Source organism: Strigops habroptila, chromosome 3, assembly GCF_004027225.2.
Source record: "Strigops habroptila isolate Jane chromosome 3, bStrHab1.2.pri, whole genome shotgun sequence".
NCBI lineage: Eukaryota > Metazoa > Chordata > Aves > Psittaciformes > Psittacidae > Strigops > Strigops habroptila.
Window position 1 is genome coordinate 87907159 of NC_044279.2, and position 23341 is coordinate 87930499.

At 40.5% G+C, this 23341-nt stretch overlaps 1 protein-coding gene across 1 annotated transcript in view; it reads right to left on the minus strand.

Moving 5' to 3' along the window:
• NDST4 (N-deacetylase and N-sulfotransferase 4) overlaps positions 1-23341 on the minus strand; it is a 98883-nt gene that overhangs the window by 23172 nt on the left and 52370 nt on the right. Inside the window, exons 5-6 of the mRNA XM_030480378.1 lie at positions 16820-17005; positions 15072-15200 (exon numbers count right to left, since the gene is read on the minus strand). Of these exons, the coding sequence (XP_030336238.1) occupies positions 15072-15200; positions 16820-17005 (315 nt within the window). The remainder of the gene's footprint in view (positions 1-15071; positions 15201-16819; positions 17006-23341) is intronic.

The window sequence follows — 23341 nt, forward strand, 5'->3', positions numbered from 1 at the left end:
AGCATGTTGTGTTTCTGAATGTGTAAATGGGATGTCATGGCTGAGAAATGCAAAACTGTCAAGTGTTCATTTACTAATACCAAGCATCTCTATGCTAGGCCGACCACAGAAATACCTCTTTCGGTTTCAGGTGTTTAATATATTTCACGTCCTGAACAGCCTCCTGTTATGGATTACAGACTTTTCTCATACCTTATGATCCAGAGCCCTATTCACTGATAATGAATCCCAGAACACTTGGGCCCTTAGTGCAGCTGGTTGTGCAGCAGCACAAAAAGAAAGCTGGGAGTGAGATTTTTGTGTTGACAAAGCACTAATTCTAATAATGACAAATTGTTTGTCTAGAATTCAGCACTATTCATATTCATGACCCTTCTGCTACTGAAGCAAAATAATTTATATGCCTGAAACCCACTTTTTTTTTTACTTCTACTCTATTTCCACTCTGCACATCTTTTTATATTTTAGCATTCTTGACAGGATAATCAAATATTTTCCAAACATGATATCTCTACAGAAAGCAAAAAACCACAGTGTTTGGAAAGAAACACTTTTGTCTTTGATTGAAGGGGAAACAAAAATGTCGAGTGGTGTTTTATTTTCTGTGCCCATATTCATTACAGTGTCTACACTGGGAATATCCCAGTTTACATGTGTCTGCATGTCCCAGGAATCTGGCGATGCGAGGGGAAGCTGCTGTCGATCAGCAGTGGTAAATGTCATTGAGACAGCCATACAAATGCAGTAGTGTGTTTATGTTGTTTTAACATTCTCTATTCAGAGACCAAAATTGTTTCTCATTTACCCAGGAACACTTTCTACTTTTCCATTATTTAGTTGGTATGATTAAATGAATTCTTTTTTATTGACAGAAAAATCCTGTGTGCATTGCACCTTTCCCTGTGAGGCTAAAGTTGCTATGTTCGTTATTTATTTTTATTTTCTAATATTTACCCAAGTCTCACTTCTAGAATAAAGGCTAAATCAAGACCGCATTCCAACACAGCAACTATTTCCCATGATACATACATCTTTGATACCCCTGGCGCAGAAGGTCCTAGATGAAGAAAGGCAGATAGGAGGTTCCACTCCATTAGTTATATATATACTTTATTTTTATTTTTTTTTTAAACCTGCAAGTAAGGAAAATTGGGGTTTTTTTACTATTAGGTCAGACTTTCAGAGTCAGTGAAAAACTAGCTGCTGTTGTTGATGATGTTATGCAGTCAGTGCATGGCTGCACTAGGGGGGGAAAACAAAATGGATTTTTTTATGCCTGTTCATTTGTCCCACTTGTATAAGTGATCAGCGGATCTAATTGTGACCGAAGTTTAATGAGTTCTGTGCAAATAGGGCGCTGCCGGTTACATCCGTGGGCCCCAAGAAGGCCTTGCAGAAATCTAGAGCAAGTCAATCCTCCTGTTATAAGCACATGTTTTCATTTTTAAGTGAAGTTCATGATATGGGAATTTGTTTTGTTGTCATCTGTGTTTTCCCATTGAAGAGACTTCCTTAGACTATAAACTTCCTCTGAAACAACAAAAAATTCAGACTCGAGAATAACCCCAACTTCACATTACACAAATGAATCAGGTGAGAAACGATTTGGGTACTATTGCCTGAAGTCAGATTTGTACACCAACTATTTGTGGCAGAATAATAAAAGTATCTTCAAAGATCCAGCTCTGAGAAGTCTCAGATGGTTTTGGTCTTCAGTTTTCGAAGATGATCAAAGCAGTTTGTATGAGGAGATAGCTATCAATACCCCATTTCCTTGATGGTACACGTTGCCAGCTCCCTTTTAACTTCTGTTGAGCAACTACAAAACACTGGTCGAGGCTGTCAACCTCCTTAGTCATAATCCTCTACAGATAAAAATCAGTTTGGCTTCAATTATTTAGTGCCAATGAATAACGTGAGTACTCCTTGGCACCAGTTTGTTGTGCCAAATTACATTCCACTCTGGCTGCATCCACGGCAAATGGTGAAGCTTTCTCTGTTCCTGCACTGCAATAAGGATAGGTGTCCCTTCCTGCCCATGCTATCTTCATGTGGCAGATACTGTGCTGACAGTACTGCCAGCACAGCAGGAGGAAAGCTGGCCTGAGCTGGCGGGTGAGTGGCCACCACGGGCCAGCATTAGTCCACGTCCTCTGCAGTGCCTTGGAGTGGTGCGCCATAGGCAGTGCCTGTGTAGCACTGTCTTACAGGCCTGGTTTTTAGCTGCTGCTCTCTTATTTGTGTGTGTTTGTTCATAAATGCCTGATATCTAAGTAAATAAGAACATAGTTTTGTAGCATGTAGATATTGCAGATAATACAGGAGAGGTCACTTTTTAGCATAGAATAGATATCTTTGAAGCAAAACTAATTACTTTTCCAGAATTTCCAAAATAATCTTAAGGGGCCTCTTACTTGTATGAGTGGAAAATAGTCAGGAAATTTCTTCCTGTTTGACTTACATTTTAATGGACAGCATTCTCTTTTCTTGGAGAAATCTAGATACGATGTGCATGTATTTTAAGCAACATTAAACCTTAGTTATGTAGACCATAGAGGATATGATGAGATACAATTAAGAGCTTGCTCTGCACGTGTAGTACCTGTGTGGCTGCGATTCCTGGATACGAGGAGGAGACTCTGCCACTCTGCAATCTCTATAAGCTACCAGACAGTATTAAGGCAGGGGAGCCAGCAGCCGCCAGGCTGCCAAACAGCTATTAACTATGGTGATAAATATTTATGAATGCTGCTTTTGCTAAGCTGTGTGCTTGATTCGAGCCTCCCTGTGTATACACTGTGGGTCACCTGGGAATGTCCTCTCAAATTGCTCTCACCCGCTATGACCAGGGGTTAAATTTTGTCATCTCGCAGCTTGGAGATGTCCCCTGGCTACTCTGGTGGGTTCTAGGGAAGACAATATTTCTAGGCAGAATGAAGCCAGTCCTGAAGTAAACATGGACTTCAAGGTTGGCAGACTGACCATGTTCAGGATTAAAGCATTTGTTTTAGTACTGCAGGTGTATAACATATTGCTGGGGGCTGTCTGTGTTAATACCCAGAGGGGAAGCACAGTATTTCACAGATCAGAGTTCAGTACAGTTTGCTTCAGTAGGACTTCAATGAGTTGGGGTTTTTTAGCTGGATCTGAAGTCATTGTTCTCTCTATTTACCCTTCTAATCAGCGAATTAAAACATAATCCTCTGAGCTGGCTGAACTTTGGGAGAAGTGTGCTCACCTATCTGCTGATGGCAAATAATGGTCAAAATGATCATTAGTTTGGATAAGCAGCCATAAATTACTTTCTCTAATGTTCCTCTGTATAGATGTGCTTAAATAAGATCTGATTCTAACTGTTTTGAATGATGGAACGAATTATGTCTATTATCATTAATGTGGCACTTCATAGTCTCCAGGTAGAGGAAGGTAAAGTCTCCCAGAGCAATATTGACATTCCCTGTGGGTATTACTGCCCAGGGCCCAGCACAGCACACAGAGTTGTAGAACTTAAATCATCCCACTTAAACTGAGCCCTCTTACAAATACTGAATAAGGGTTTTCACCAGGATGCTTCCTTTCAGATGGCAAAGAAAGAAATGCCAGGCAAGTTGATACAGATTGGAGCTGCAGGAAATTTGTCATTTGTTTTTATAACTGTTCTACTGTCACGTTGCTGTTCTAGCAGTTTTATGAAGAGCTGACTGATCTATGTTATAGAGTGTTCATAAATGATGATTAATTAGTCCGTTTTGGTGGCCTACTCTGAGCAAACAATCCTCAGAGTTAATTTAATTCTCCACTCTTGGTTTTTTCAGGGAGAAAAAAAAAACAAACCTGCAGCATTTTCAGTTCACTAGAGGATATAATATTCTCAAATCAGCCACTTTCCAATTAATTTTGAATAGCAGACACAGCAAGGAAATTTTGTTCTTGTCCATTTACTTCTATTAAGGATTCATTTTCAATAATCGGAGAATTCTGAGTCAGCTTGTTTTTACCTTTAAGGCTTGCTCCTGACACTTTAAAAAATTATCCTGTGGTGTGTGCTTGAAGGTAACAGATTCTTTTTCCCTTTACCCAGTAACCCTTTTCTTGACACACAGCCATTTATTACTATTTCTGCCATCACCTAACTTGCTGGGAAGTAATTCTGGTAAAGTACCAAAACGTATGGTGTGGGGTATCAGCTTTTGTAAAGAAGGAAAATGTAGCTGAAGAAGGAAAATGTAATTGAAGAAGGAAAGGAGATGTGTTATCCTTGAAATATTTTCTTAATGCTTATAGTTTCAAGCTAATTAGTTTCTAAATACGCTGCGGAAGGTTTGAGTTTCCATGGGATAATATTTTCCTCTACCAGCTCTTTGCAGTTGGGATAATGGCCATGCGGGACGAAGGAAAAAAAAAATTATTTATGAAGGGGAAAACAGACTCAAAAGCCTGAGCAAGGTTGAAGTGGATTTAATCATACACCTGCATTTGGAAGATAAAAGTGGCTTCAACTTTTATGATTGTATTATAATATTTCTATCATGTTATCAGTGCTTACAGGACCTTCAGTTGCAAAAGGAAATATCTATAGGGGAAGGGGTGATTGTGCTGTAGATACAGGCACTTTTGTAGTGTGCTAGCTTTCAAAACAAATGTATGTTGATCATATTGAACGTTACTACGTGCTGTGGCAGGAGCAAAACAAGTGTTTACGATGCCAAACCCGCATGAAATGTGGTTTTTTGGAATAAAGAGATTCTCCCTTCTTCCTCAGGCAGAAGCTAATGACTGCGTCGTGCAGGTATACTGCCTGCCCAGGCAGCTCCACCTGGGATGCCCCTGGGATGGCAGCCCCCTGATCCTCTCTACAGGGAATGAGCATCTGGCCACTCTTGTGCTTCACTGCAACGTTTATTTCATGCAGTGAAATGGTTCCTTACATTGGCCCAGCAGGTTAATGAGCCCCAATACAGAGAAGAATCAGGCCCAACTCTCTCCTTTTTCATTTGATTTGGTATGTTTGTGACCATTAAGACAAATTCTGACACAGCTGGTTAATAACAAAACTCCTTTTTAATTTGGTAGAATGAAGACATCCCTCTTGTCGTGCTGGGGAGGGGCATGCCTGTCCCTGTAGGCAGTAGCCTGCTAATGGTGGCTCAACCAGTATTGGCAGTTTTGTAGTGGGGAGGTTGCTTTTTCCTGTTCCTGAAATATGCTGAGATGCTCTGTTCACAGGGCCCTTAGCAGCACAGTGTTATGAATTACTTTTGTATTGCAGCATATTTCCTACAATGCCCAAGGTTATTTTTTATTCTTTCTACAGCTATGCTCAGAGAAACAAAGCAAATAAAAGGAAAAATATTATTAACAGTCAAGATGTTTCATAATAACACTCCCAAATCTCTTGTGGAAGGTACAAATTAACCCCTCTCTGCACTTACTTTTAATATTCTGAAGCAATAACATGTGATTCTCATCTGTTTTTGTGGTGAGTGGGAGCAGGAAACAAGAACAAAATCTTCAAAGTATGGCACATGGGGGACATGCAGAATCTAGATCTGACAGACTGGAAATTAAAAATAACCCTTTAGTTACAGTGAGAGTTTAAAAATGTAAATGCATTTAAGTAGCCTTCAAGATTTAAAAGCATCCCATGACACTGACAAAGAAGTTAGAATAATAATGCACCTTATTATGGCCTGTCTGTAGCTGTTGCTAGAGTTGAGTTCAAAGTTATTTTTCAATCAGCAGTCTGATTTCACTCTCGACAACCAAATTCCTGCAAAAGAAGCTGATCTTCTGAAAGTCATATGCCACATTTCATCTCAGATTAAAGCTTCTTAGGGATGTTTGATTGAAATAGGAAGAGGAGATTTTTTTAAAAAGTGCTTAACTTTTCCCTTTTTCTACTACTGTTCTTTTTTAAACTTTTAAGAATGGCTTGATCTGGCAGTTGCAAATGTCTTATTTTGTTGGCTTTGTGGACAAAACCGTTTTGTGCAGGGTATGCTTGTGTCTCTAGATAATCTGTGGTGATGCAGGTATAAATCTAGAGTGAAGAGATTTTTATATATGTATGTATATATAAATAAAATGCAGGAATAGCCTGTGCAAGCTCTTTATGGTAGAACTAAGAAAAGGAGAGAGTGGGAGACTGAATTAAAACACCCCCTGAAAAGAAGGGGAAAGGAGGAGTTAGCCCAGCCATGTCCATGTGTGTAACAAGAAGGACAAAGAAGGGGGGAATAGGAAAAGAGAAGTGTCTCATGAATTAAGACGCTGGATATAAGTAAAAACCTGATTTTTGGTAAAGATCTTCAGTTTAACCACCTCTCTATGGATACCTGACCTTGTTGGTTCAGGCTGCAGAAAATCTTAATTCACTGTGTTCAACCGTGACCAGGACAGATATGGGAATGTCTTGCTATGGTGGGGGTCTTATGTGAGATTTAATTTTCTGCAAGGTTTTCCACTGTTCAGTTGTGGTCAAACATTGGGTCATACTTTGCCCGTGCAAGGACTACATCTACGTTGGTTTCAGCATTAACTTGACACTGTCTTGCAGAAGGGGTTGGTGGCTGTGGACCTGAAATGAGGCTGGAGCAGAGCAGAAAGTAGGAAGGGCACTGCAGGAAAGGGGTGGCAGGAGTAAGAGTTACCCCTTAGCTTTTCCAGGTGAACAGAGAATGAGAACACGCAGCAGGCTGGTGAGTGCATCCAATTACCTGGCTGCTCAACTGAGCAAGTGGATCTTGCTGGTTCTTCTAAAACCTGATGCACTTATATTTGCTTTAGTGTTTGACTGAGGTGCCTTTTGTGCTGTCAGTTGCTGGCTTAAAAAGCTCTCTGGTTTAAAGAGATTTTAACTCTTGTTTGTAGGGGCAATAATATTTAGGGCTGTATTTAATAGCTTATCTTGGCAGTTAAACGTTTATGACTGTTCTTTATCGTCTGTGAAGCAGGGGAGTAAAGGAGATGAAGTAGAAAAGAGATACTGGGAGACCTTGGGGATGCTGAGGATGTGATATATGAAACAATTTGTAAGAGCATGCTTTAAATATATCAGAGCATTTCTCAGGAGACTGAGCGAAGGGCAACAGTCAGAGAACATGGACTGAACCCACTTAGTTTTGAGCCTGACATTTGGATGTGGAAAATCCTCCTTAAATTTAAAATCCAATGGAGTTCCCTAACTTTTCATCTGAGAAATCTGATTTTTCTGATGAAAGTATTTCAGTTTGGGAGCTGTATGTTCTGAACATTTTGGGGTTCCTTCATTATAAATTTTCATGTGTTACATTTTGAAGCAAAGGAAGGTATTTGCCCTGTTCATCCCTTTTGCTCACTCCACCTCGTGCTCCCTGTTTGTTCCTGGTAAGGGGCAAAGAAAAGGAACGTTGCGCAGCCCTGGTGAAGTGAACAAAGAGGAAGGGACGTTTTACAAATACATTCTGGGAATGGAGACACTTATTCTAAAGGACAACTAAGTTGAGAAAATAATGAGAAGCAGAATTTTAAACGTGCTGAAAATGACTGACATGTTGAACTCCTTGAGGTGCTACACAATTTTTTAGAGTTATATAACCCAAGGAAGCAAACATTTAAAAAAATATGTTTGGAATCAGCTCAGAGCACTGCAAAAAGCATGTAAAGAATTGGCAAGCTTCAGGGAGAGAGAGAGAGAAATGATGCTGTTCAAAATGGTTTAAAAAGCAAATAAATTTTACAAGTCTTAAGCTGACTCTGTCTTTTCTGTGGAAGCAGTGGAATGCTGCATACCTGCAGAAAACCTAGATATTTTTTTCACAAGGGATTGGGTTGCTAAATGCTGGTCAGAGCCAGAGCATTTTCGCTCACATTTCAGTGGCTGGGTAGTGTCACCTTCAGACTGAGGACATGGTATTCTTCCTGTCTGATGCGCTTTGGTATTAAATTTCCTGGTTTTGAAGATATGTCTTGAGTAACAACATGCTTTCTTGAGTAGTAGTGTAGTGTCTGGTTTTAAGATCCAGCTACAATTCATGCAGACATACATGCTGGCACAGCACAGGGGTAACAATCTTAATCTTGCAAAAAGTTTTATTTTAGTATCAGAATTAGATTAGGCACAAAGCAGTTTTATACAACTTTTTTTTACATTTATGATTGATTGAAGTTTGAGATCTTTATCTTTTTTCTTCTCTTCCCTTGGTCGTTTCTACTGAAGGTGGTAATTTTTCTGCTTTATTTTCACCACTGACAGGGCAGTGCTGACGCTATGACCTTTAGGAGTACTGTCCTAATTAGGATTTAGTGATGTTATTTGTCAAACCACAAAGTAAATAAAGTCGATGATATATAATAATATATAATAACGTAACACTGATTGAACATCTGGCTTTGGTTGGGCAAGGAGAAAAAATGTTTCAGGTGAGTGTTTCATTGTTTTTCTTGTATAAAATAGTAAATAAAACCTCCAAGAGCACAGTTATGCATCATTTTCTGCCCCAAACTGTATATGTATTGCTTATTTGTAAATACATCTGAAGCTCCTTGTTACTGTTCTAAGCCTCCAAATGAACGTAAACCTTCAGGGAGAGCTATATTGATACCTTTTCAAGGAGTTGCACTATTTAGGTTTATTTCAAACCCAGTTTGTTTGTCGAGACTTTTTCCACTAACTTTAATGAGTTTTGCTTTGAAGTGTTTATGCAAAGAATAAGCCCCAAACTCTAGACTTGAGCAGCTTTCTGCATTAGCTGGCTCCTGGACAGGGCTGGCTGGGATTCCACTAACCTTCATTAAAACTCAAAGGAAAGATGGTTTGATTTCTGTCTGTCTTGGTGGAATTTATCCCTCCTATGCATACTACTAAATCATCTCTGCCAGACATGACTCATCTTTAGGATTCATAAATTAGGAAGTGAAACTATCTTGCTCAGCCACAGGGGATTCAGTAGAAGCCATTTAAAAAAGCATTGGAGGATCCCCTTGACAATCTTTCTGCAAACTCTTTATCATAATGCAATGTCACTTGGGCTTTTCCTAATGTAACCATCTGTGTGGTATTGCTTCATGGAAGTGCAGACATTTTTGGTATATGGGCTTGGTATTTATTTGTAATACAGTTGCTGAAATTGCTAACTCAAGCCTGAGTAGGGTTTGTGTAAACCACTGGCTTGCTGAGGCACAGGAGGGGAAAAAAGAGAATTTGCCAGTAGCCTTCGTTGGTGGCATGATTTACAGTCCAGAAAAGCTAGCAGATTTAGTTGCGGGTTCCTTATCTGATGCAAAATCTTCATTATCTCCCACCTGCTCCCTGTCAAGGCCACTTTGTGAACTTCCCACATGTGAAGTACATGGAATATGCATATTCATGGAAGAAATAGTGTTGCAGTTGATGTACTGCAATGTCCATGTTACTGCTTGCTGTTATTGTTGTGAGTTGCAGTCTGACACTACATTAGTTGTAAATAAATTCTTCCTATATCTGATACCTTATTCCTATTTAGCAAATTTGCTTCCCCACATTTAATTATTCTTGAAATGTGCTTCAGTAATCAAACTAATGGAAAAAATGTTAATCAAAACTTGGATATTTAAGTTGTGCTTCTACTTGCGCTTGTTTGGGGGGATGGGATAAAAAAGACTATAAAATGGATGTCATAACAGCCTAAGGAAACGTGAACTTCTCTGTGCTGCCATTTACAACCCATCTTCACTGCTCAAATTCTGTTATAAACATGACTACAAATCAAGTCCCTGCATTGTGCCTGGAAACCCTCAGCTACATCATCCAGGCAAGTCTTTTTCAGCCATGTGGTGAAAGGAACCATGATGTATTACTTGATTTTTAACTCTGCTGGGGGCTGGTTCAGTTGGATGTGATTGATCTATTGAATGTATTGATGCCAATGCAGAGAGTGCCTTAGGTTGGGGGTTGTAGGGTTGAAAAGCTGGCACTAGTGCTCCTGCAAGTTAGAGTTGGTGTTGACTTTGTTTCTGTTGTGCTTTAGTTGTTGGGGTTTTGGGGTTTTTTTTGTTTTTTGGGAGGGGTTTTGTTTGGGTTTTTGTGTGTGTGGGGGGCAGGTTTGCTTTTTTTTTTTTTTTTTTGTGGTGGTGGTGGTGATTATGAGTTCATTTTTTGTTCTTTGTGCTCAAGTTTGTTCATCAGCTTGTGTCACCACTTATTTACAACCTTTCAGGTTTCTGTTTCTTTGACCCTGACATCTTAAGCTAGAAGGCCAGAAATAGCTGACTTTTAGTCTGCTTTTAGACAATTGAAGAGCTGGAATCCACAGCAAACAGTGGTGGTGTGCTGATTTTAATCAAGGCACCATGATTATTTCTAAAATTTGAAACGGGCTGAACAAGACTGTGTTGAAGTGTATGTCTCCACTCTATTTAGCAGAGAGTAAATTACGGCACCTCTTTGCGCTTTTTTTAGCTAATGTTGTTAGTTTTCTTCTTAATAAGCAACAGATTCACCTACATGTCTCTTCAATGAGGCGAACTGCAAGTGAGAGAAACCTTTTGGTTTTACTGCTCCAACAGCTTTGGTCATTTCCATGTGGCCGTAGGAGATGCCTCGCAGCAATGATGCTTTGTATGTAGGTGGGGATATGAGATTTGGAGTGTGTTACTCCTCTTCATCCATTCACGGAGTAAACTCATGCCTACATTGCTCCCACCACATGGTGTTTCTGGACTTATGGCTCAAAAATATACCAATTATTTTGTATGTCTGCTTTTAAGTGTCTGAAATAGTGAGAGAGCTATCTTGTTGCTTTTGAGGGAAGTTTTCATGCATGACACTGGTAACAACGTGTTGCACACTCAAAGACATGAAGCGAAAGAATGGGAAAACTTGAGAATTTATAGCTTGCTGCAAATGGTGTTGGAGGTCTGTAGAGACCCAAAGCCAAAGCACCCTTGTCCAGACTAGCTTTTGGGAACAGACCCCGAAGTAAACCACTCTCAAAATCCAGGTCCAGGGTTGTCATTTGGAGGAAACTAGGTGGTTGCCCTCAAAAGAGAAGCCAGGAACAAAGAGGCACTGTGCAATGTGTGGGAGACCAGCCCTTACTTTAGCTCCTTTGGGAAGATGTCATTGAACTGCACAGCTCACTTTATTTCTGGTTTATAAAGTGTGTTAGCAATTATTTATGAGTTAGTTCATTTTTATGGGGAAACCATCTACATCTAGTTGAAGAAAAGGTTCTGTGAAACCAGATACTCCTTTTGTTTGGTTGGTTTTTTTGTTGTTGCTCCTGTGCTTTTCAAACCAGGCAGAGTAGCAAACACCACATGGCAGGTAATGAGCTGCATAAGGAGATAGCTAACCCAATCTTGGACTCTGGAATATGATCTTTTATGATAATAACACACCTAATTTGTATGTCACTTCAGCTGTCATGGTAGCCTGGCAGGTCTGTGGGTGTGCGGAGGGGTTCCCCTTGCCCCAGCCTGTGTGCATAGGACTCACACTGATGCTGGTGGCAAATGCATACACCCATTTGACACCAGAGCCAGTGAGCAGGAGACTTGTGCAACTACGTGGCAGTAGAATTAATAGAAGCTACTTCTGCAAATCTCCTCCACACCAGGAAAGAGACTCATCTGTGTTTTTAAAGAGCAAATGACAAATATTTTTCAACAATGCCAATAATGCAAAAATAAACAATGGTACAGCCAATCCTTGTCCTGCAAAACTTGAAGAAGAATAACTGCAACAATGTGTAGAGCAGTCTTTATGGTGGGGGTATGGTGCATTCTAGTTAGGATTTTATTTATGGATGTGGTTTGTACCCATGGACTACATTAGGCATCTTGTTCAATAGGACTCAACAACAACATTTTAAATTATGGTTTTGAAAAAGCCTTTTAGTTCCAGACAGTTGTTGTTTTCCATAATCCATTTGGAGAGCACGTGCTATCTTATGCTGAACTGCTCGCGGTAATCCCCTGAACTGCACAGGTTGATATCCAAATACTAAGGAAGCTTATTAATGAGTGAAAAGCTTCTAGGGTTATAAGATGGGAAGTTTCTTGTTGCTATTCCAGTATGTGCTGCTGCCAAATGGGAGATGACATAGCATTCAAAGCATATGGTTTTATTTAACTGAATTTGTGTTTGGCCAGTGGAATTGGCACACTATTGATCCTTTTCAGAAGATACCACAGATTTTAGATACTGATCTGTAAGCTTCTTCAAATTAACCACCGAAACACTCCACCTTCTCTTACACTGAATAAAAGAAAAGCGTTCCTGTTTTTTCATTGTGTGCTGGCCAAACTTGGTATTTAGCAAAAGAAAAAGGGTGTCAATGTAGATGACTTTATTTCCTACTCACACCAGTTTCCGTCTGAGATAAGGCTAGATTTTGCTTTTACTGTTGTCAGTCAGTGCATATTTCATAGGATAGTGTGCCAACCTGACTTGAATGATGGTGGGGTTTTGTGGTATTTCTTACTTCAGCTCGCACAGGATTAAATTGTTTCTTCCTGTTTGAATAAGCACTTATGTTAGAACAGATTCGTGCTTAACTCGGAGTTAGGGAAGTATGTGTCAGTATTTCACTTGCATCGCTTAGCTCAGTAAAATATCAGGTTTGATGAGGTAAAGGTAGAAAATCATAAAAGTGGGAGGGGGGAATGAAACATTGACAGTGTAGAAAAGCTGTTCAAGTACCACCCAAGAATATATATTGTACTCTCAAGTTATTGGAACCTAGCTTGGTCAAAACAATGACTTCAAGTACTGAAGAAAATCAAAGAAAATCTTCCTCCCCGTCCCTCTCCCTGTCCCCGTCCCCGTCCCCGCCTCCTTTCTTTGGAAGATAACCCTGTCATGAACATCACAGATGCATGATTAAATCTGGAATGCTTTGCTGGCTGTTATATATTGCCTTCCTAGGAAAGGTCCTGTTTCTGCTGCATCACTCCTGAAACCTAAAATGCGGATGGTAGAACTGCTTTTCTCAAGCATTCTTTGTGCCATGCTCAGCAGGGCAACGAGAGCACCCACTTGCTCCACAAGACCTGCCTAGGGAGGGATTTGGCTCTTTCCTGGGGGAAGCAATTGGACATGGCTGAAGGAAACTTCTGTGGGGCCGGCGCAAGGAGCTGGGACTGTTAGAGCTCCCAGCAGGAAGGTCTCTAGCCCCTCTGAGCTTGGTCCTGCTGGGGAGCTGGCTGGAGTGCCCAGGCTAATGGATTGTGGAGAGTGTAATAAATGGTGGCATAGGCTATCTGATTTTGTTCAGAGTTCAATAAAAGCCTTTAAATTTTATACTAATTGAAGGGCTGCCCTTCTCCATAGCCTCAGCCTGGCTTTGGAAAGAACTTTTGGACAAAATTGTTTAAAGATTGAAAAGCTGAGATTTCTAATAAGCAATTATGAGCTTGTGCCTGTCAGTCAGGAAGGAAAACCTGACATGACGGAAAAGGCGAGCTGGAGGGGAGGAAGTCAGGGTGGGCTGAGCATGCTCACAGGCTTAGACGTGGTGACTGAGGAATTGTGGCTACTCTAAGTATCTCTTGTGGAGTAAGAACATACTCTGCTACAGACTGCTGCACTGAGTCTGAGGAAAAACTCAGATAAGCAAAAGGTACACAGCTATTGATCAAAGATAATGATAACGTGATAAAGGTAAGGATAAATTCTAGCAGCATCTCAGGACAGAGGTGAGCCAAGTTACACTTAAGAAAACTATGGGAAGAAAAGCCAGCCTGAGAGGACTGCAGGTCATGGAAAGATGATAAAGAACAGGGATAGTTTTTATTCTCAAATTAGGTGTCACGTGTATGGTACAGAAAAATTCCTAATAGAAATGTCCTAATTCTTAAAGCTCACTGGATCTTTGGCTCAGAAACCAACTTGGCTCCCCAGCCAAAATGTTCACCTATAAGCATTTAATTACATTATACTAAAATCTATATTTAGATTTCTAAATAAAAGTGACCTGGATTGGAGAGTCAGCTCAAATCACCTGAAGTTTCTTTAACCCTGAGAGAAGTCCATGAGTACAGCAATTTAAAACCACTGAAAATTAGGCCACCTGGCAAGGCACAGGGCATTTTGTGAGTGGTACAGCTTGTTAGGGTGGGACAGGATGAAGGCAGGACAATGAAAAAAAATAATTGATGTATAATTTTTTTGTTCTTATCCTTCCTCCTTCCACCTCTCGGCTGCTGTTTTAAATGGCACCAGACTGTTGTTCACATCAAGAGAACTATGACTTCAAAGTATAGCATTTATATATCAAAATATAGCATTAGCTTTCCTCCTTGATCCTTGGCAAGCCCAGCTACATCGTGTTCTCATATGTGTGTGTGCATGTTTATATTAACACAGCACAGTTCAGACTGCTTTATTAGCTGAGACTAAATTGTGTGATATAGCTCTGAAAATCATCCATAAAGTCTGTGGTATTTTTCATTAAACCTTATATATATATATGCACACACATGTGGATGCTTATACATGCATAAGTTTTTTTGACACGTGCACATGTACATACATATATATAGTTTAGGGTTCATGTAATATTGACAGAGCAAAAGAAATGCAGCACTGAGCAAAGCAAAAAAGTTCGTTAGAAGGTTATGTACTGTTGGGATATTTTTTAGCTTCACAAAACCTATTTTGAAGAGCCAGTGGTGGGGAAATGGTATCAGGCCTGAGCCCAGGGGTTTTCATGGAGTTATATCAGGAGTGCCTGAAGAGCCAAGCTTATGGAAAAAAGGAAAAGCAGAATAAAATCACTGAGTTTTTTCTGCCCTCACTGGTTTCTTTCAGTCTCAGTCAGACAAGTCAGTGCACTCTTCTCTCATAGGGACCTGGTTTCAGGTTGGGAAACAGGATGGAGCTGAAATTAATGCATTTTCCAGTAACTTATTGCATACAGATGTAGTTAGAAATTAGCAGAAGACATTTCACTCCTTTCCTCTTAAACTGCTTGTTACCTCTGAGCAAGTGGTCTCAATTTTTATTTCCCAAACAAGATCAAAGAAAACTGATCTCCTTCCCTTCCTCCCTCTTTTCCTCCCTCCTCCCTGTTTGTCACCTTGTCCAAAAAATAGCAAAAGAAGGTACCTACGGGATTCAGGAGAATGGTGAGGAAGAGTTCACCTCCTCGGATACTTTTGTCCAGCTCCTGAGGACCCCCAGGGTATTCCTTGTAAAAAATGGTATGAGTGAAAAGCCCACAGGTCTGTCGAGGGAGCACCTGAGAACAAAATAACAGCGCCGTTGTGACATTAACTTCTTTTGCAAACTTACCCTGGCACAGCCACCCGAACCCTTCCAGCAACTAAAGGGAACAAAGCTGTAATCCTTTCTGCCTCTGTACTCTGGTGTGGCTATTTGTGGGCTCCTCGGGGCCTTCTGTACTCTTGTGGTAAGCAAGCAAGGCCCTGCAGATGTGGAGATTTCCAGATGCCAGCTCTGAAAAGCTGTGACACACGTGTTGAGCTTTCATGCAGACTCTTTTATTCAGCTCATGCACTCATCGTAAGTGTTTGTTTCCTGGCATGTGCAAGAGGAAGAAAACAAAAAACCAAACCTCTCTTCCCTCAGCAAGGTTAGTTTATTTGCAGATAAATAGTGCTTCCTGACCATCTTTGCTATCTCAGGCCATTCATCTTACCACTCTTGAGACAATGAACTGAATTTGTATTCAGGGCTGCAGACCACAAAAGACCTGTTGCTTCATGCTTTCCTCAGTCCTGGAAACCATACTGAGCCCTCATTCCTCTTTGTGAAATGTGTACAGGACTCGTGAGATGCTCATGTGAGAGCAGCCCCAGGCCAGCTCCCCATCCCTTCAGGAATCGAAAGGCTTCATATCTCTGAAAACAAATTTGTCTCGGAGAGCTAGATGGGTTGGTTACATTAGTACCCAGGTACTATCAAAGGGTTGTGGTCAAGTAAAGACAACAGCTGTCAGGGCTTACGGGTGTTGCCTAATCCCAGCAGAGACATAATTCACCTGGGGGAGGCCTTTGGTTTCCCTCCAGTCAGTGTTTTCATTTTTCTACTCAGTTAAAACAACAAAAAACCCTACACTGAGCAGAGCATTTTCATACATGTGTAAATGCACGGCTGAATTTGCGTCCATTCCAACAATAATGGGGCTCTGTGCAGTAACTTCTTGGTTTTAAGACATTCCTTTTGTCTTGTTCAGGGAATCACAATTTTGACTTTGGATGCATAGGCAATATTCAAGCATCCTGGGACTGCACTTATGCATATTCAGTTCTTGTGTTTTACCAGCTATAGGGTTGAAGCTGGCTGGTAAGTCAGGCCAAATAATTTTGTACATTTTCCTGCCCTTCATGCAGTTGAAGCATGTATGTGAGGAACCTTCTCTCTTCTCACACAAATGGATGGTCTGGAGGAGTCGGTCATGTCTCTGGTCCCTAGCCCAGAAGGAAATCTCAGCCTTGGAGAAGTATTGTACTTGCTGGAGGAGATTACTCATAACTGCTCACCTTCCTTCCCAGCTGGTGGGTTCCTAATCCTTTCATGCATAAAGATGAACCAGAGCTTGAAACATAGGTCTTAGGCAGTTTAATGAATTTCAAAATATGCATTTATAACTCGGTTGGTAGTTGATGGGACTACAAGTACATTCAGTTTCTGAGGTTTACATTTGCAGCCTGAGATATGTGACTTCTTTTTTTTTTTTTTTAAAGTGGCTGCATAATGCACTATTTTGCATCCTTACAGATCCTTGGTCACAGAGAATTTTAATGATTGCTGTAAAACTTGAAGCATTTGGTAAAAATAGCATACTTTGGAGTCACTTAAAGTACTATTCCTATGAAGCATGGAAATGCAGTGTACCATGATGCCATTGTGGATGAAGCCCCGTCTGTACCGTGCAGGCTTCAGGTGCGGGTATTCTTCTGTGCTGGTCACTCGGATGTGCCAGACCTTCTTCCAGGCCTTGTACAGCTGGATGTGAACTGGGTAAACCCCAGAGTGGTGCGGAGCCACCGCGTACCCCATGCCAGTTGGTATGCCATGCTCCTGCAACACAGGAGAGGGAGGAATACATTTAGGAGCAGAAAAGGAACATGTAATTATTCAAAGCTTATTTTTCCTGGAGACAGCTGGAAAGCTGTTGTCCTTGGGCAAACTTATATCTGTTAGTATGTAGCACAAGCTAAAAACGGGAGAGAGATGAAGGGAACTGGAGTTACAGTTTGATAGCTGTGGAGTGAGATATAATTCTTTTGGATTTTGTTGTGTTGCTGTTACATGGGATAGGTTTGCCTGCCTGTTCATTATATATTGTGTGTATTTTAATATGCATCCTACCTGCTTGGTTCTTTCTGAAGGTTATCTGTTAATCCGACGCTGTTTAGTTACTAAGGTATCAAACAGCATTAGAGCAGTAAACAAATGGAAAAGATGATTGTGGTGACATACAGGATGTTTTGTTTCCTGTTTCTGGAATATAAGCAAGATTCCTTCCTGATTCAATTAATAAATAGATAAATATCCCCCATAGCTTCTGAATCCGCTTATGTTTTTCCTGTGGTATTAAGATAGCAAAAAAAAGCTGGACTTTGACTGACATATTTTTAATTTCATAAATATTTAGCTCCATTTCTATGCGGAAATATGGGCATTCTCATGAATATAATCTATGGGTTATCTTGAAAATATCTTCCAATGGCACAATGAGATAGTTAATGTGCAGGCAGAAGGAATTAAGGAAGAAGCTTAACTGTGAGCGTGCTGAGCATGTTCCCTTCACTGCTGATATTCCCCTGCCTTTGTTCTGCTCCTCATCCCTTCCACTCCCAACTCAGTGTGGGCTGTCTGAAAAACCCTGTCTGATGACGAGGCCTGATAACTACATCTATAGACCAGGATGTATTTAAAAGTGAGCAGATTATTTGAAGTGTAAGCTTCACATGAAAATGAGGTAATTAGTTTCATTGGGTTGAGTGACTATTCAGAGATGCATCCAACATCTGCCACCAGCTACTGGCAGGAAGGATGACTGCTCTGCCTCTTCTGCCGAGGCTGGTTTCCAGCAGGTCCAGCCAAAGCCCTTTTCCACTCTCTCATAGCATCTCCAGGTTGCAAAAGCGTCCCGCCGCTGTGGCTCTTGCCAGATCCCTTCCCATGCTCTGGGTGTTAACTGAATTAGTTTTACTCCCGGTATTACAGGATACATCAGCTGTTTCCTATTCATGTAAAATTGATGTTCAGAGGGAAATGGCTAAAATGAGAGATGATGATTTTTTATGGGTTTTTTCGGTCCTTCCTCTTGCCCACATTATCCAAGAACCATTGATTACTTTAATTCCAGGAACAGCAGGTGCTGCTGGGCATCTTCAAGTACTTTGCAAGGAAAGGACTGTGGTTCTTTGACAAAAATTATGTTAAATCTGTAGGGAACACTTGTTTGTCCGTCACATAATGCAGCCACTTAAAATTATCTGTTCCTTGTTAGTAAAGATCTTAGGTTACTGGCTGATCTTGAAAAAAAAAGAAACCCAAACCCAGGATTTTTGATTTACTGAGAACAGAATGTAATTTCTGCTTATTAGTGGTGTTACCCGCCTGAAAGGCATGAGTCAGTTTAAGGGTGAAATGAGAAGTGTTAGATCACTCTTTTCTCTATTCTTTTTCTATGAACATGTATAAAGGAAAAACTGTATCTAAAAGTTTCTGAAAAATCTAGCTATTTATTACTCTGCCTGAGTAATTGATGATGGTCACGCTGTCAGATACACTGTGCTAACTGAAGTACACTGTATTAACTGGAATCTCCAAACCTTCACCAACCCTGTGTTAGGCAGTATACAGACACATAATGTAAGGCAGATGTGTTCTGAGCTAGAGAATGAACACTGCTCTGAATGATATGCCCATATTACATGGACCAAAACATGAAAAATCCTGTTTTTCTACTTCCTTTTTGCTGCTGGTATTGTCATAGCAGCGAATGGTGATGTGGTAATCTGCCATTCACAAATAAATTAAGGCATCTTTTCATAAGTTCTCAACAGAAAGAGCTAATTAGCCTCTGAATAACACCTGCACACTACATAGTTCAGCATACAAATCCATGTCAGTCACTCAGATACTCAATATGACCTTAAGAAGAAACAACTACCAAATAATCAGATTTTCTTTGGTCAGTTCTGTGTTCAGTTTACTCAGGTAAATGAAATATTTTGTGTCCTCTTTTAGTGATTTCTGTTGCTTTCTCTCCTTTCTTCCCCTCATTTTGTTATTAAATTTAGTTTGGAATTGAGACCTAATGTGTTACAGGAGCATACATTGGAATCTAAGCCATTCAGCAGAAAGGGAGATGCCTGTACAGAGTATATTTTCTTATCTATTCTACGGAACAATTTACAACAAGATTTTACATTAAAGACTTTTTTTTTTTTTTTTATTTCATAATTTGTTCAAAAGTTTTGTGCATGTGTTTGTCTACTTTGGAAAATTTCTGGATTATTCTGGCACTGAGAGCAGCAGTGTTATGTTCCTTTGCACATAAGCTGGGACTACAGAGCCATTAATTTTCGACAGGCTAAATTTGTGTTCGCATTTCACTTGTGCATGAAGAGACTTTCAATTCTAATTTAAATGACAGTGTAAGCTGAAGCTGCAGCAGTGTATTGGATGAGTTCACATTAGAGGAGAATCTCTGTTACAACCAGTAAGGGAGATAGATAGTTAAAAGAGTTGTTGCGTTTTTGGCAGGAAATTCCCCAAGTTGTCTCTACTTCCCATTGGTTTGTTTTGTGGCGCAGTCTGGGACCACAAAACCTGCCTTCTTCTAAGGGCTAGACCAGACTAGAGTATGCTCTTCAGGAGTACCACTCATGTCCTCAGGCACCAGTGCGCATGTGGTAGGCAGATCAGACTAAAACCCGCTCAAAATAATCTTCTAATGCCTGCATGTGGCCAGCACTTCTGGCCAGCAGCAGTCACGCTGATGCACCCAAACCAGAGCAGTTGGAATTGGAAACTCATAGTCCTGCCAAGGCAGCCTGACTCATCTTTGCTCCCTCCAAAGTTCGCATGGGTAGGACTGGTACTTCTACGGGTGATGTGAAAGGCTGAAGCATTCTGCCAAGGCTGCTTCTCTCTCTCAAGTATCAGCTTGGTTCAAGCAAGTAAAGATTTGCTTGAAACTCCTGACCTCTTTTGACCTCTTTCCTGTTTGTACAGCAATGAGCCGCAATTGCCATGAGTCAGCATGTGCTCTGTGTGTGCTTCTGCATTGGTGAAAACCTCCTCTGCTAGGGAAAGGGCAGGTAATGCAGAATGAGTACCGCTCTCCAGAAGGAGGTATATCCTCAGTAAGTAAGTTTGCATTCCTGTAACAGTTCTTCTGTGAGCGCATGTTGGAAGTGTGAATAAAAAGCATCCTGTGTAAGATTGACTATTTATATTAGCAGGATGTTGTCCAACACAAAACCCCCAGCTTCTGATTGCACCAAATATTACATGTCCTTGTTAAAATGAAGTGAGAAATAAAAGGAAACAAAACCTCAACCTATTATAACACAACTGGCATTCTGGTTCTTAAAGGTCGCTGTTTTACAGAAACGTGTAGTATTGGCCATAGTCAGAGAAAGAATAAAACAGCAACCTTTTACTCTTCTATGATTCTGTGATTTTAATTTATTAAATCTTATGACTACTGTAGATCTTTTCCCACAGCCAGTTGAACTGCAGGATTTCCCTTGGTGTGAAGACTTTTATTAGATGGAAGAGTTACCAATACAAACTCGGATAAGTTTGCTAAACCTTTTGATTTTGTCCGACAGCAGGGGATAGAGTAAATGCAGTACTTTTTAAGATGTTACCTTCCGAAGTTAAAAGATTTGTATAAGCTTTGCGTATTTTTGGTACTGGGATATATGTCTAATATTGATGCAGGTGGGTGAGATTTCCTATAAGAGATACTGTGTTACTCTATCGGTTTAAAATACTGTTTAAATTTTCTCTCATTTGGTAAATGAATTTGCTCCTTTCTTGCTTGCCAACACTCACAAAAATGTTGTATTTTATCCTTTATGGGCACATGTTTTTTGTTCTCAAGGGTTACATTTCTGGATAATTTTTATTGAATAAATATTACAGCCTTCAATTCCTTTTAGATCAATTTTAATTTTTAAAAATGTGTTGAAAAGCTCTCTAAGCTAGACAAGATGGTTCAACAAACATGAGGTGATTGCTATTGAGATACAGGGGCTCTGTATGTTGTTGGTATTTGCTTTCACCAAGCAGACAGTACAAGGGGTCTTAACTAAACAGGCTTTCTGGTGTCAGTGTCAGACCCAGGATTGACAGAGACATGGGAAAAGCCAGCTTTTCACCAGTCTTACATAGGAGCTGCCCAGATATTGCTGTGATTCCTGTTCTAGACATGCTTCACACCCTAGCAGACTACCAAGAGACAGGGAAGATGTTGGGATTTAAGACCTTAGGTTTCTGAGGATGTGAAATGAAGAAAGGCAGTCCCGCATGGGGGAAGCTTTACATGGCTTGGAAACACATAGACTCTGCATGCCTCTGGTACCAAATGAATCTGGGAAGGTAGAGGCAGTCTTAGAGATGTGCTGTCAAAGCACACTCCTGGTAAGGACAAAAGTACTAATGAAGATGTATTATTTCAGAAGGGCCTTAAGGTTAGGCAGAAGAAATCTCATCCGGCCTGCAAAGGACAGTGTTACACTATATATGCAGACAATTTAGAGAACATTTTTAGAAGCAATCTCTAGTGGGCATCTCTCCTTCCCAGTATTAACTACAAATATTATTAATGGGACAAATTAGACTCTCTTTTCATCACATGTAGATACTTTGCCTTTGCTATGGGGTCACCGGTCTTCATATTCTTACTATTTAACTGGTATATTAAAAGCTTATGGTTTCTTTGTGGTTTGGGCAGCTTAAAAGTTTTAGGCAGAGGAAGTGCTGATGTGCATCTGTAGTTGGTTTATAAACAGGCAATTGAAGCCAAAGGAGGGTTACTAAGCAAGCTCCAAATGGATTTGTTTTGTATATGTCTTTCACTTCTTCCTATCATCAGATCACAGTTGTCTTTTTAGTTGATGACAATTTTTGCCCTATTTCTGCCATGCTTTGCGCACATGTGCTCATAAATGAGCACAGAAGATAATCACACAGCAAGCAAATCGAGGGACAAAACAATGAGCTACATGCTTTGGATTCAATATATTCTACTTGGTTTTGTCAGATAAGGAAGTACAAAAGGGGGGAGGAAGGATATCTTGTGATTAAAGGATGGCAGTGAAAACTTGGTTTGTTTTGGTTTTGGGATATGTACTATCAGAGACTTCTGTTTGTGCAATCCATTTACCTCTTTGTGTATCGATTGCATTGCCTATAAACAAGGAGAATAATACTTCAGATATTGTCAGTTTGCAAAATGTAATCTAAGGCTGAATCCATTAGTGTCTTTAGAGGATTTGGGAATCTTCTGATTGGAAAAAAAAACCCAACTGTCCCCCCGCCTCTTCCCTCCCCCTCCCAAAAAAAAACCACCACCACCACCACCAACAAAAAAAAACTCAAAAAACCCAACAAACCCAAAACCCCCAAAATATTATGAAGTCAAACCCAACTGATAATCAAAATAGATGTCATTTGCTATTTCCTTAGCCAGGCTCTACAGCATATAACCGTATTTGTCTTCATCAGGGACTGTAGCAATAGGACAAGGGGTAATGGGTTTAAACTGGAACAGGGGAAGTTCAGGTTAGATCTAAGGAAGAAGTTCTTTACTGTGAGAGTGGTGAGGCACTGGCACAGGGTGCCCAGAGAAGAGGTGAATGCTCCGTCCCTGGCAGTGTTCAAGGCCAGCTTGGACAGAGCCTTGGGCGACGTGGTCTAGTGTGAGGCACCCGTGCCCATGGCAGGGGGGTTGGAACTAGATGATCTTAAGGTCCTTTCCAGCCCAAACAGTTCTATGATTCTATGATTTACGTAAATTAGATGACATTGGGGTAGCAAAGTCCTGGGTAGTCTGCAACTCCAGCATGGTTAAAATCTTGTTCCTCTGAGAAGAGATTTGACAGCAAGAGCTGTGGGAATGGGGCTGTGGATGCAGCAGCTGTAGGGCCTGTCACTCAGGCACGTGTGGACAAGGATTTTGCCAGGCAAAACTTCCCATGCTGCCTGCCAGATCCAGAGCAGTGTGACAAGAACATTTATGAAAAATGTGAGAAAGTCTCTTCCTTGCACCAACTAGACGTGAAACAGTAGAAATGATAAATATCTCAGTAACACATAGAATAATTTGGAGGGCTCTTGCTAAAGGCAGTTTCCTGGTTCTTAAGCAATTTACACGTAAGGGAATCCTTT